This window comes from Pleurodeles waltl, chromosome 11 (genome assembly GCF_031143425.1).
Source record: "Pleurodeles waltl isolate 20211129_DDA chromosome 11, aPleWal1.hap1.20221129, whole genome shotgun sequence".
In the NCBI taxonomy this organism is placed as follows: domain Eukaryota; kingdom Metazoa; phylum Chordata; class Amphibia; order Caudata; family Salamandridae; genus Pleurodeles; species Pleurodeles waltl.
In genome coordinates, this window is record NC_090450.1 from 921,180,798 (window position 1) to 921,194,987 (window position 14,190).

Sequence of the window (14,190 nt, forward strand, 5' to 3'; positions counted from 1 at the left end):
AATCATGCACTTCAGTATGTTGGGAACAAACTAACATACACAACCAAGTCCAAAGAGTGCTAACTCCTTCTCAGGCACGTGACCAAATCATCGAGCAGACTTTGTTCCTGTCTGCTCGAGAGCAAAGGCTCTCACCCTTGGGGTCAGGAACCGGTCTGTTAAAACTAGTCAGCTAGCACACAGGTAGAGGGTAGGTTTTCAGGGGACACCTCTAAGGTGCCCGCAGGGTGCATGTATTAATAAAATCAATCACTGGAATGAGTGAGGGTTTATTAATACGAGAGGTTTGATACCAAACCGCTATTTTCACTGAAGCTATCGTGTAGCTGGGGAACTACTACTGGCCAGTGTCCAGCACATGTACTTATAATGGCTTCCCTGTTCAGTCACTATGTCTGTCGACAGACCTAGCAGGGGCATATCTGCTCTTGCAGCTATATCCTTACATGTAATATATTGCATCCTTGCATGCAGTGGTAGGGGACATGGTACACAGGCTGTGTGCCATGTTGTGTTTTCGCTTTTGTCTTCACTATGTCACGTAACCTGCAATGGCAGTTGGAATGGGTGTTGTGAGGGGTCAATTAGGGTGAAACAATACATGCTGCAGCCCTTAGGGACCCTCTTTAATACCCATGCCCTAGGTACCATTTACTAGGGACTTACAGGGGTGCTAAAGGTATTACCAACTGGTGAACAATTGCATAGGTTTAGGGAAAGAGATCTGGCACTGGGAACCTGGTTAGCAGGAACCCAGTGCATTTCAGTCAAAACTGCATCAAATACCAGGCAAAAAGTGGGGATGACTAGGTCAAAAAGGGGCACTGTCCTAACATTTTGGTAACCAGGAATATGCAGTCAGATTTCCATGTTATGTTGTCAGTAATGTCTGCCTCTTGGATGCTGTGGTATTTGCCAGTAAAGCGGCGTTGGGCTCCAGGGGAGGAGTGCACTTTCATAATCTGTAGTTTCACGATCGCTGATGCCTGTGTAATTGATTTCCAAGCAGAACACCTTAAACGCCAAGTGCCTATTTCTGGCACAGGTGATATCCCGTAGGCATCAGAGCTGAAGTCCTATCTCCCTAAAAGCTGGCGGCTTTTGCTTCACAGGCACAAGTCAACTGCCAGGAAGCACAGTGCATACCTCAGTCGTGCTGTGAGACTTTCACTTGCTACTAGAATCGGCAAGCAGAATCAAGTCACCTGCAGCACAGAACATAGTGTCAAGAGTCATCTTGGTCCTCCAGGCAAGGAGCCATTAATCTGTGTTGCCAAATATCAGGGTTGGCTGTAAGTAGATGGGTCAACCTTACAGTGCTGGCTGAGGCTTAGAATCTGTTCCACTGCCTTGAAGTCAGCAGAGAAAACCAAGAAGCTTCACTTGCTGCTCCTGTGCTCAGTTAGACATCACACTTTGAAGGAACATCTTTCTGCATGAATCTCCAGCCACACATCTCTCCTCCTACTTAACCAATGTTCTAGCACAAACAAGCCTGTGAGAATGGAAACTTAAGCAAACCCACATCCAAGTATGATGGTCCACCGATATTGGTCTGTTTCTAAGCCACATATAGATCACACGGTGCTCGCTATCACCATTATTTCATGAGGAATACAAAGTAAAATACATCATGGGTTACAGCTGCAATGCACAAGATATACTAAGACGGAAAGTGAGTGATTTGTACCTAGAACAAAGTTTTATTAACTTCTATTCATAAAGAATCCCAATGAAAAACAAATATTAGACTTAGAAAATTGTGTCATAAAATATGGAAACTCTTGCAATGAAGACCAGGAAGTACAAATAGTGGATAATAAATTAAAAGTAAGATTAGTTTCGAAATAGCAGGCCCCTCAAAATGTGTATAACATTTGTGAAGTAAGAGTGTGCATGGGGAGAAACAATTTCAGAAACCGAGTGAAAAAAGAAGGATGGAATAAAGTGTTAACCAGAACGAAAGTTACTAGATAATATGCACAATCTAAGCAATATCAAATGTGCAATAAACACTGCCTATTGTTACATAAACTAAAAGATGTAAATAATTGTTTCTTTTGCCTAAAAGAAGCTACTTGAGTGAATAATTCAGGAATAAGGTTATTGCACTGGATATAAAGAAGGCAAGAATACATACTAAGAGATGTGTTTATGATAAGAAATATTGAAATAACGCTGTACTGGAATGGAACCCAAAACCAGCAGTAACAGGCACTGAAACCATAAATGACGTGATATGTGATAAAAAATAATAATAAAGTGAAAATGCTAATGTAAGCACAGGAGAAGGGTGCATTGGTCACCTTGTAGTTAATGAAGCATTCATGAAAAGGATGTTTAAAGCTGTCCACTGGAAAGACTTTTCCTGTCCAATCTTTTTTGGCACCAACAATATTGCTCTAAACTTGCTGAACAAACTGAAGAAAATACATTAGGACAACCAACCTTTTTGCCTTTGCTTGTGGTACTTCTTGTCCCTCAAGAGAGACAATCTGTGTAAACATTTGATGGTATCTAGTAAAAACGGTTAAGGTCAATAAGGAACAAACACTATCAAAAGCTAGTTAGAGAGGGTGGCCCAGTACTATACAAACTTAGGGCCTGATTACAAGGGAATGCGTTACTTATCGCCCCTGATAAATAATAACGTACTCTGTGTGGTAAATAACACCTATCGGATGTGGTAAATAACACCTATTACGAGTTCATGCAGATTTTGGTGTTTAATCCAACAAAATTAGCATGTTTTGGTAAATTCTGTATGTTTTTTCCTGTTAAAATTTGGCAGGTTTCCTATGCTGAAATTTAACAAAGGTTGAGTTATTTAAAGCATCCGTTAATTATCCGATGTGTTAAATACCTTCAAACTTTTAATTCTGACCCATAAGTAAACAGGAATTTACGCACTGGTCAAGCTATTATGCGATACCCTTTATCAGGCCCTTAGTTGTCCAATTATTAATCAATTACTAATAAAGTACCAAGTCACTTTCACAAGGAAAGAGTGTTTGTCATTGCAGACATAAAAAATTAACCAAAAAATATCACATTCCATTTCCATTGCTAGAAAATCAACCACATTGGTACCAATAAAAAAAAAAAAATGTGAAGCATGCAACTGGAATTGGGATGCGTGGCAGAAGGCAGAATTGATACATAAATACTTTGTTACATTATTGTCATTTACACATTAAAAATGGATAGAGGACCAAAAGCAACAGTACTGAAACAAATACATGAAATATGTTAATTAAAATCAACTAAAATGCCAACCACTGAGTAAATGAAGCACAGTAAGTCAGCTCACGTCATGGCAATATCAGAAAAGGATACTTTGGTACTTCCCACCCTTCTGTGAGTTGGGGACTTTCATCTAGTAAAGGCTGGCCTAGCTTATCAAGACAGAAATTGGTAAAGTACAGTACGCTTCCTACCACCTGCAGATAAAGCAAAACAGTCAATTAAACACTGTATTCAATTTGTCAATGTGAAGTGATGGTCATGACCCGCATGTGATTGAGGGTTGCCCTGAATTAGAAGCCCCACAACTACTAAAGGCTGCAGGCAAGATACGAATCTTTAACATGCACTGATCTGAATCATCTTCATTGTTGGAGTGAATCAAGGTGCAATGGTCCTGAAAGACCAGGGAAGTTTCAGGGAACATTAGGTGGCAACTTAATTGGCATTCCAAGGTACAGCAGGATTTCCTTAGGTCTTCAGAATATGCAGACCTGCTTAGACTGAGTAATCTGAAATGGTTCTAGTTTCAAGTATGCTGGAGCTTCTTTCAGTGGTAAGGCAGCGTCCCAATCTAAAATAAAATATCCTTCTTGTTTACAGAGGTCCAGTATTTCAGATCAAATTAGTCATTAGCTAAAAAATGTGATAAACAAGAGTCTAGTCCAAGTTTGTAGAAACAAGACATTCAGTTTCAGCCTTTATTACTTTCTCAATATATAGGGAACAGAGGAAACCATCTGTCTACACACTTTCACCTGACTTGTTATAAGACTTTTCAATAGCAACTGGTCTTGATTTACTTCCAACAATGGAAAGTTCCAATGATGACCTATTAATTTACAGCCTTGCTTTCAGGAAGGTGAGGGGATGTTTTTGCAGACAGCTAAATAAGACATGTAAAAAAAAAAAAATACAATTGTGGGAAGTAAACGTCAGAGTGATTAGCAGAAGGAACCTAATGGACTAGCACAAAACTGCAAAAAAAAGAAAAAACTAAAAGCAAAAAAAAAAGTTGTATTAACAGTATTAACATAACTGGGTTGATTGAACACACTCAAATCTGACAATAGGACCAAAAGAAAACCAAATACAAACTTAAAAACAAAACAACAAAAAAAAACACAATCTGAGACCACTCACCCGGAAGGCTTCTTTTATTTTCTTCATTGTCGAAATGCCTTTAGAGTCATCCTCTTCCAGCAGAATACTTGAGGGCTAAAATAAAAAAATTAAAAATGCACAAAAGATGAGGAAAAGAAACTTCTGGTCTGATTTAATTACACATCTGTTTCCCATATTCGTTACTCAAAGAAATCCTGATGTGATTCAACGGAATTCAGTGTCACAACCTTGAGCAGAGCACCTCCATGCGGCAGGCAGTCTGGTCATTCAAAGAAACTCTCTCAGTTTGAGTGAGAGAAAGATGCTGGCCAACAGAGAAATCACATACTGCCACACATACAGGTCTGTTGACCTTAGCTAAACAACTGAAATTGTCAATATCTAGGGTACAAACACACTGGGATTCACTGCTGACCGCAATGAATAAAACAGAGGAAAGTTCTGTTTTAGACTGAAGCATGCATGATTTACAGAACATTACTATTTGTGACCAGCACAACCCAACGGGCAAAGCTTTATGCTTGCCTACTTGAACCTCCATTACAAGGGCAATCAGGGGAACCAATGTCAAAGTGAACTCGCATTTCCCTAGCTATTCTATTGATAGGGCATTCCTCATAGGTTGGCTGCTTGGATATCTAGACACAAAGTCTTTGCATTTCATGTTCTCCATCTGTGGGGTTCTCCACTTGCTGAAGACCTGCTGTAGTGTGTGAGCCCAGTCAAGTCAGCCTTAAAGAAGTTCTTGTGTTCTCAGTGCAAACTCTTTCAAGCTTTGCAAAGTCTTGGTGGAGGGGAAAACAATTTTCTTTTTCCCTCCAATGTTCTCCAATCTCAAACTCCAAAGGATGCTTAACTATGACCAATATCTACTTTGGAATTCTCCTGCCTGCATGTCGCTCTAAGATTAAAATGATCTTGCGTACAATACCAAAACACTGCACACTTCCAGCACGCCAGGTTTTGGTGGGTTTGAAACAATCCAAACTGGTGACTGTTATATTTTCTTTACTGATGCATGTCACAAAATAGGAGTCTAAAATACTGTTCAGTTTTAAACTCAGATGTACAGCCGGTAATGTGGAAAGGTTTAGAATTTTTTTTTTTTTTTACTGTACAATGTCCTTTGCACTCTATCACTCAAGTGCAAAAGAAACAAGCATTTGCAATGCAATAGGTCTCACGTTTGCTTGGGTTAGACTATTGGCATTGTAAATTCATAATTGGACTTCTCGCCACATAAATTGGTCAACCCTGCCTCATAATATTGTCTTGTGCTGCCATTTAATTCTGGTGGCCCTGCATATAATTAAAGCACTTCCATTTACCTTCTTCCTCTATCTGCAGGAAAAAATGAAAATGTTGCCATTTAGCATATTAATTTAAATCTGCCATGCTAATTCCAGTAGAATACCACTTTCACCACCCCACCATCAGTTGCTGGCTAGCTAACAATTCCCCAGAAAAAGACACAAGACAGCCAAAGAAGAGAAAATCTAGAAGGGTCACCCAAACATATCAAGAGTGTGTCAAACAGTCATAGTGTAATAAGGATGCTACGTTGGCCTGAATTATCGTCATAATTGTAATAAGGAGAGATTATTAAAACATATACAAATATCATATAAACCTTTATCAGAAATAAACGTTAGGCATTAGACTAATGCTCAAAACAGCCCCTAGAGGGCTCCATAAAAAATATCATTTGTAAGAAGCATGGCCATGTAACCATATTTTTAGACCTTAGAGGGGATAACCCCATGAAAAAAAAAAAACTGGAGAAAGTCATACACTGTAACCATATACTGAGCCCCTAGAGGGCATTGTTGGGGCTAGCAGGCCTACTGCAATACTACAAACAATGCCTTTAAAACAAAACTTTTTCCAGCTGTAAAACTAAAGTTGTAGCCATGAGAAAGCTTAACAGACAAAGAACGTTGGGAGGAGTTATTATTTTGGGGTCCCCACTAACCTAGTGTGGGGATCCAGAGATGATGCAGACTGAGCGTTTTGATGGTGGTATCACTGTCCTAGGACCACCACAGGCTGAGGTATGAGCACAAATGTTTTGTACAAATAATGCCCTGCAAAGCAATACGGGGTGAGGTTTTGTGCTGCAAATATTATAGTATGTTGATGACAATGCTAAGAACAGCCCCTAAAGAGCATAACCACATGAAAAGAAAAAATAACTTCTCTCAGCTGTAAAACAAAAGTTCCAGCGATGAGAAAACTGGTGGTAGGGGTTATTATTTGGAATGCCCACTAACAGTGTGGGGACCCAGAGATTTAGACGGAAAGAGCACACTGTGGTCAATGTTTTGAAGTGGTCCCATTGTCCTAAGACCACCAGAGGCTGAGATATGAGAAAAGCCCTCCAAACCATAATGGGACAAGTTTGCATGCCACAAATATTTTCAAATGTTGATATGACTAATGCTTAGAACAGGCCCTAGAGGACACCACAATAAAAGTAGCATTTGTAAGAAACAGTCATAACTAGTTAGTCCCTAGCGGGCATAACCACACAATAATAAAATAGCAATAAATAATGCAGTGTAACCATATATTTAGCTACTAGAAAACAGTGCATTACGTATATATTCTGGGAAAGCAGACCTATAACAATGATATAACAAGCAGGGCCTTAAAACAGATCTCCGCTATAAAACAAAAGTTCCAACCATGAGAGAGCTTAGACACTGAATGGTGGTAAGGGATATTAACTAACTAACCTAGTGTGGTGACCCAAAGATGACTTAGACAGAAAGAGCATGTTGTTGTGAACGTTTTGGTGGTGGCCCCATTGTTCTAGGACAACTACAGGCTGAGTTATGTGCAAATATGTTTTGTAAAAGTAATGCTCTGCAAAGCATCACGGTGCACGTTTTCCGAAGTGCAGTGAATGTTTTAGTATTGGCTCTCCCCTCTCCCCCGTGCCGGGCGAGCCGCTTTCACTTTGAGGATTTCTGTTTCACATAAAGCATTCACAAATTTCAAGTGTTTAAGGGGAGAGCCACAAGAAATGACTGATTAGTTAACTGTAAACAATGTGACCAGCGCACCAATACTGCTGATCGAGTTCACGCTGTTGTGTCGGTTTGCGCTGTGAGCACCATAGCCGCCATGCAGCACAAAGGGGAGAGACAAAAGAAATAGTTTGTCCATGCTGAAGTATAACGGCAATCATGCAATAATCCATGTAAAAGGGGAAGTCTGCAAGGCGTTACAAAAACAGCCGGGGGTGGGGGGAAAACGTAAAGCATTTACCAATTACATCAAGTGATTTTTTAAAAGGCAAGCCCACGAACGAGTGAAAGTGATGGGCGTGACATGGGTGTGGTTAAAAGCCAACAATACTTACAACAGGTCAAAGCGCATGCACACAACCTAAAAAGGCAACACCAAGCCAAATACGCACAAGTCAGCACTGTGCTCACTAGGGTATCAGAGCTTGCAAGCAGGCAGCATGTTTGAGCATGAGGACACCGTAAATACAGCACAGGTAAAGCTCAAGGCCTATATTAAGACACCTCTCATAAACTTAGTAAATAATGCAGAAGATGGAGAGGATTAGTAAAATCCTAAAAATGACCACTGGTGTTGGAGGGTGGGTTATTAGTTGTGTGGCCAAGTAATGGGTCTGCACTCAACCACCACCAGTGGAAACCAAACACCTAATTTATAATTAGAGTTACTTCAAGAAACTATTACTCGTGCCCTTGCCATGCACTGCTAATTACCCCACAAATTACAGCACTCATGCCATGTTTGATAACATCATTGATAAAGTCGCTGTAACATCTGCAGCAAAAGTATTACTCCTATACCTGTGCATGGTGGGGTGCGAGTTAGTATATAAATGGAAAAACACTAATGCAAAACTAAAATAACTGCTAAAACTGAAGGTAGAACAAAGTGGAAAAGTCCATAGAGATCAGCACTTGAGAATCAGACATTGTCTACCCACATCACTTAAAGTCGCCAGCCCACATCAGACCCACTCCTTTGCACACTTGAAGTTTGAAGTGTGTAGGTCTACAGAAACCCTCTAGACCAACTCCTTGCACAACCCATCACATTTACTCCACTATCTTTTGAGTTCTAAATTAATGTGTTTGTAACTTTCCTCAAACCCTACTTCTTGCCATCCTCCAATACTGCTGAATAATAGCTCACACGCTTGGAACCAGGTTAAACAATGCCTTTTTTTACCTCCATTCCATCTTTTGACTTTAAAAATGGCCCACATATGCTCATACTTGGCATCACACTTCTGTGCAAAGCTAGATTGTTTGCATAGCACTCTTGCTGAAAGTATTAGAGTCTGCATTGTGCACATCACCATCACGGGACCGACTGACTCCTCCCTTTCGGCTCCATTGCGCATGGGCATCAACTCCATCTTAGAAAGTTTTCCCCGCATAGGGTGAGGTAGGAGTGGTAGAATGAGGATACTAAAGATGTAAATGCAATGGAATAGATATGTATGTACATAGTTTGTGGTAAAGGAATATTTATTTACATATAGACAATTTTAATGCAACTTAATCGGCTACAGGCTCCCGGGGAGGCGGGAGGGTGCATGTGAATCTGCAGCACAACATGCCACGAACAGATGCACACTGGGTAAGTGACATTTTCCGTTCGATGGCATGTGTAGCTGCAGATACACATGCTGTGCATAGACTACAAAGCAGTAATCCTCCCCAAAGCGGTGGTCAGTCTGCAGGAGTTGAAGTCGTTTGAAATAATGTTCTTAGTACAGCCTGTCCTACTGTGGCTTGCTGTGTTGCTAACACATCTACACAGTAATGTTTGGTAAACGTATGAGGTGTAGACCAAGTGGCTGCCTTACAAATCTCAGTCATTGGTATGCTACCTAGAAAGGCCATTGTTGCTCCTTTCTTTCTAGTGGAGTGAGCCTTTGGTGTAATGGGTTAAGTCTCTCTTAGCTTTGAGGTAACAGGTCTGTATGCATTTGACTATCCATCTTGCTATGCCCTGTTTGGATATAGGGTTGCCAGGATGGGGTTTTTGGAAAGCAACAAACAATTGCTTAGTTTTACTAAATGATTTTGTTCTGTCTATGTAATACATTAGCGCTCTTTTTATGTCTAATGTATGCAGTGCTTTTTCTGTTACAGAGTCTGGCTGTGGGAAGAAGACTGGGAGCTCTACAGTTAGGTTTAGATTAAACAGTGAAATGACTTGGTAGAAGTTTTGGATTTGTGCAGAGAACCACTTTGTTTGTTGTAGGAAGTTGGCTCTGTATGCACTATTTCAAAGTAAGGAATAGTATGCACAGAGTCCAAGGGTTCCCCTTAGAGGTAAGATAGTGGCAAAAAGAGATAATACTAATGCTCTATTTTGTGGTAGTGTGGTCGAGCAGCAGGCTTATCAAAGGAGTAGTGTTAAGCATTTATTGTACATACACACAGGCAATAAATGAGGAACACACACTCAGAGACAAATCCAGCCAATAGGTTTTGTTATAGAAAAATATATTTTCTTAGTTTATTTTAAGAACCACAGGTTCAAATTCGACATGTAATATCTCATTTGAAAGGTATTGCAGGTAAGTACTTTAGGAACTTTGAATAATTACAATAGCATATATACTTTTCACATAAAACACAAATAGCTGTTTTAAAAGTGGACACAGTGCAATTTTCACAGTTCCTGGGGGAGGTAAGTTATTGTTAGTTTTAGCAGGTAAGTAAATCACTTACAAGTCTCAGGTTTGGGTCCAAGGTAGCCCACCGTTGGGGGTTCAGAGCAACCCCAAAGTTACCACACCAGCAGCTCAGGGCCGGTCAGGTGCAGAGGTCAAAGAGGTGTCCAAAACACATAGGCTTCAATGGAGAGAAGGGGGTGCCCCGGTTCCAGTCTGCCAGCAGGTAAGTACCCGCGTCTTCGGAGGGCAGACCAGGGGGGGTTTTGTAGGGCACCGGGGGGGACACAAGTCCACACAAAAAGTACACCCTCAGCAGCACGGGGGCAGCCGGGTGCAGTGTGTAAACAAGCGTCGGGTTCTCTGTAGGTTTCAATGGGAGACCAAGGGGTCTCTTCAGCGGTGCAGGCAGGCAAGGGGGGGGGGCTCCTCGGGGTAGCCACCACCTGGGCAAGAGAGAGGGCCTCCTGGGGGGTCACTCCTGCACAGAAGTTCCGTTCCTTCAGGTGCTGGGGACTGCGGTGCAGGGTCTTTTCCAGCCGTCGGCACTGTAGGTTCAGGCAGTCGCGGTCAGGGGGAGCCTTGGGATTCCCTCTGCAGGCGTCGCTGTTGGGGCTCAGGGGGGACAACTTTGGTTACTCACGGTCTCGGAGTCGCCGGAGGGTCCTCCCTGAGGTGTTGGTTCTCCACCAGTTGAGTCGGGGTCGCCGGGTGCAGTGTTGCAAGTCTCACGCTTCTTGCGGGGATTTGCAGGGGTCTTTAAATCTGCTCCTCTGTAACAAAGTTGCAGTTCTTTTGGAGCAGTGCCGCTGTCCTCTGGAGTTTCTTGTCTATCTTGAAGCAGGGCAGTCCTCTGAGGATTCAGAGGTCGCTGGTCCTGGGGAAAGCGTCGCTGGAGCAGGTTTCTTTGGAAGGCAGAAGACAGGCCGGTAGGTCTGGGGCCAAAGCAGTTGGTGTCTTCTTTTCTTCCTCTGCAGGGGTCTTTCAGCTCAGCAGTCCTCTTCTTCTTGTAAGTTGCAGGAATCTAAATTCTTAGGTTCAGGGGAGCCCTTAAATACTAAATTTAAGGGCGTGTTTAGGTCTGGGGGGTTAGTAGCCAATGGCTACTAGCTCTGAGGGTGGGTACACCCTCTTTGTGCCTCCTCCCAAGGGGAGGGGGTCACATTCCTATCCCTATTGGGGGAATCCTCCATCTGCAAGATGGAGGATTTCTAAAAGTTAGTCACTTCAGCTCAGGACACCTTAGGGGCTGTCCTGACTGGCCAGTGACTCCTCCTTGTTATTCTCATTATCTCCTCCGGCCTTGCCGCCAAAAGTGGGGCTGTGGCCGGAGGGGGCGGGCAACTCCACTAGCTGGAGTGCCCTGCGGTGCTGGAACAAAGGGGGTAAGCCTTTGAGGCTCACCGCCAGGTGTTACAGCTCCTGCCTGGGGGAGGTGTTAGCATCTCCACCCAGTGCAGGCTTTGTTGCTGGCCTCAGAGTGACAAAGGCACTCTCCCCATGGGGCCAGCAACATGTCTCTGGTGTGGCAGGCTGCTGGAACTAGTCAGCCTACACAGACAGTCGGTTAAGTTTCAGGGGGCACCTCTAAGGTGCCCTCTGTGGTGTATTTCACAATAAAATGTACACTGGCATCAGTGTGCATTTAATGTGCTGAGATGTTTGATACCAAACTTCCCAGTTTTCAGTGCAACCATTATGGTGCTGTGGAGTCCGTGTTTGACAGACTCCCAGACCATATACTCTTATGGCTACCCTGCACTTACAATGTCTAAGGTTTGGCTTAGACACTGTAGGGGCACAGTACTCCTGTACTGGTGCCCTCACCTATGGTATAGTGCACCCTGCCTTAGGGCTGTAAGGCCTACTAGAGGGGTGACTTATCTATACTGCATAGGCAGTGTGAGGTTTGCATGGCACCCTGAGGGGAGTGCCATGTCGACTTAGTCATTTTATCCCCACTAGCACACACAAGCTGGCAAGCAGTGTGTCTGTGCTGAGTGAGGGGTCCCCAGGGTGGCATAAGATATGCTGCAGCCCTTAGAGACCTTCCCTGGCATCAGGGCCCTTGGTACCAGGGGTACCAGTTACAAGGGACTTACCTGGGTGCCAGGGTTGTGCCAATTGTGGAGACAATGGTACATTTTTAGGTGAAAGAACACTGGTGCTGGGGCCTGGTTAGCAGGGTCCCAGCACACTTCTCAGTCAAGTCAGCATCAGTATCAGGCAAAAAGTGGGGGGTAACTGCAACAGGGAGCCATTTCTTTACATTTGTGTACTTGTATAAATGGTTCTTAGATAGTGAACGCCTGTATTTCGCTAACTCTTCGTAGTAAAGTGATGGCTATTAGAAAAGCTACCTTCCAAGTCAGGAATTGGATCTGGCAAGAATGCATGGGTTCAAAAGGTGGGCCCATGAGTCGTGTAAGTACAATATTAAGATTCCGCAAGAGTACTGGTGGGGTTCTTTGAGGTATGATCCTTTTTTGTCTTTCCATAAAGGGTTTAATAGGTGGGATTATAAAAAGTGACTGTAGGAAGTTGGCTCTGTATGTGCTATTTCAAAGTAAGGAATAGCATGCACAGAGTCCAAGGGTTCCCCTTAGAGGTAAAATAGTGGTAAAAATAGATAATACTAATGCTCTATTTTGTGGTAGTGTGGTCGAGCAGTAGGCTTATCCAAGGAGTAGTGTTAAGCATTTGTTGTACATACTCAGACAATAAATGAGGTACACACACTCAGAGACAAATCCAGCCAATAGGTTTTTGTATAGAAAAATATCTTTTCTTAGTTTATTTTAAGAACCACAGGTTCAAATTCTACATGTAATATCTCATTCGAAAGGTATTGCAGGTACGTACTTTAGGAACTTTAAATCATAAAAATTGCATGTATACTTTTCAAGTTATTGACAAATAGCTGTTTTAAAAGTGGACACAGTGCAATTTTCACAGTTCCTGGGGGAGGTAAGTTTTTGTTAGTTTTACCAGGTAAGTAAGACACTTACAGGGTTCAGTTCTTGGTCCAAGGTAGCCCACCGTTGGGGGTTCAGAGCAACCCCAAAGTCACCACACCAGCAGCTCAGGGCCGGTCAGGTGCAGAGTTCAAAGTGGTGCCCAAAACACATAGGCTAGAATGGAGAGAAGGGGGTGCCCCGGTTCCGGTCTGCTTGCAGGTAAGTACCCACGTCTTCGGAGGGCAGACCAGGGGGGTTTTGTAGGGCACCGGGGGGGACACAAGCCCACACAGAAATTTCACCCTCAGCAGCGCGGGGGCGGCCGGGTGCAGTGTAGAAACAGGCGTCGGGTTCGCAATGTTAGTCTATGAGAGATCTCGGGATCTCTTCAGCGCTGCAGGCAGGCCAGGGGGGGGTTCCTCGGGGAAACCTCCACTTGGGCAAGGGAGAGGGACTCCTGGGGGTCACTTCTCCAGTGAAAGTCCGGTCCTTCAGGTCCTGGGGGCTGCGGGTGCAGGGTCTCTCCCAGGCGTCGGGACTTAGGATTCAAAGAGTCGCGGTCAGGGGAAGCCTCGGGATTCCCTCTGCAGGCGGCGCTGTGGGGGATCAGGGGGGACAGGTTTTGGTACTCACAGTATCAGAGTAGTCCTGGGGTCCCTCCTGAGGTGTCGGATCTCCACCAGCCGAGTCGGGGTCGCCGGGTGCAGTGTTGCAAGTCTCACGCTTCTTGCGGGGAGCTTGCAGGGTTCTTTCAAGGCTGCTGGAAACAAAGTTGCAGCCTTTCTTGGAGCAGGTCCGCTGTCCTCTGGAGTTTCTTGTCTTTTCGAAGCAGGGGCAGTCCTCAGAGGATGTCGAGGTCGCTGGTCCCTTTGGAAGGCGTCGCTGGAGCAGGATCTTTGGAAGGCAGGAGACAGGCCGGTGAGTTTCTGGAGCCAAGGCAGTTGTCGTCTTCTGGTCTTCCGCTGCAGGGGTTTTCAGCTAGGCAGTCCTTCTTGTAGTTGCAGGAATCTAATTTTCTAGGGTTCAGGGTAGCCCTTAAATACTAAATTTAAGGGCGTGTTTAGGTCTGGGGGGTTATAGTAGCCAATGGCTACTAGCCCTGAGGGTGGGTACACCCTCTTTGTGCCTCCTCCCAAGGGGAGGGGGTCACAATCCTAACCCTATTGGGGGAATCCTCCATCTGCAAGATGG

The 14,190-nt window shown here is 43.7% G+C and overlaps 1 protein-coding gene across 2 annotated transcripts in view; it reads right to left on the reverse strand.

Annotated features, from left to right (window-relative positions):
• Window positions 1-14,190, reverse strand: part of ZCCHC8 (zinc finger CCHC-type containing 8) — a 233,637-nt gene that overhangs the window by 149,582 nt on the left and 69,865 nt on the right. For both annotated transcript variants that reach the window (XM_069214952.1, XM_069214953.1), the window contains exons 5-7: window positions 4,387-4,461; window positions 3,337-3,440; window positions 2,449-2,517 (exon numbers count right to left, since the gene is read on the reverse strand). In XM_069214952.1, coding sequence (XP_069071053.1) covers window positions 2,449-2,517; window positions 3,337-3,440; window positions 4,387-4,461 — 248 coding nt within the window. The remainder of the gene's footprint in view (window positions 1-2,448; window positions 2,518-3,336; window positions 3,441-4,386; window positions 4,462-14,190) is intronic.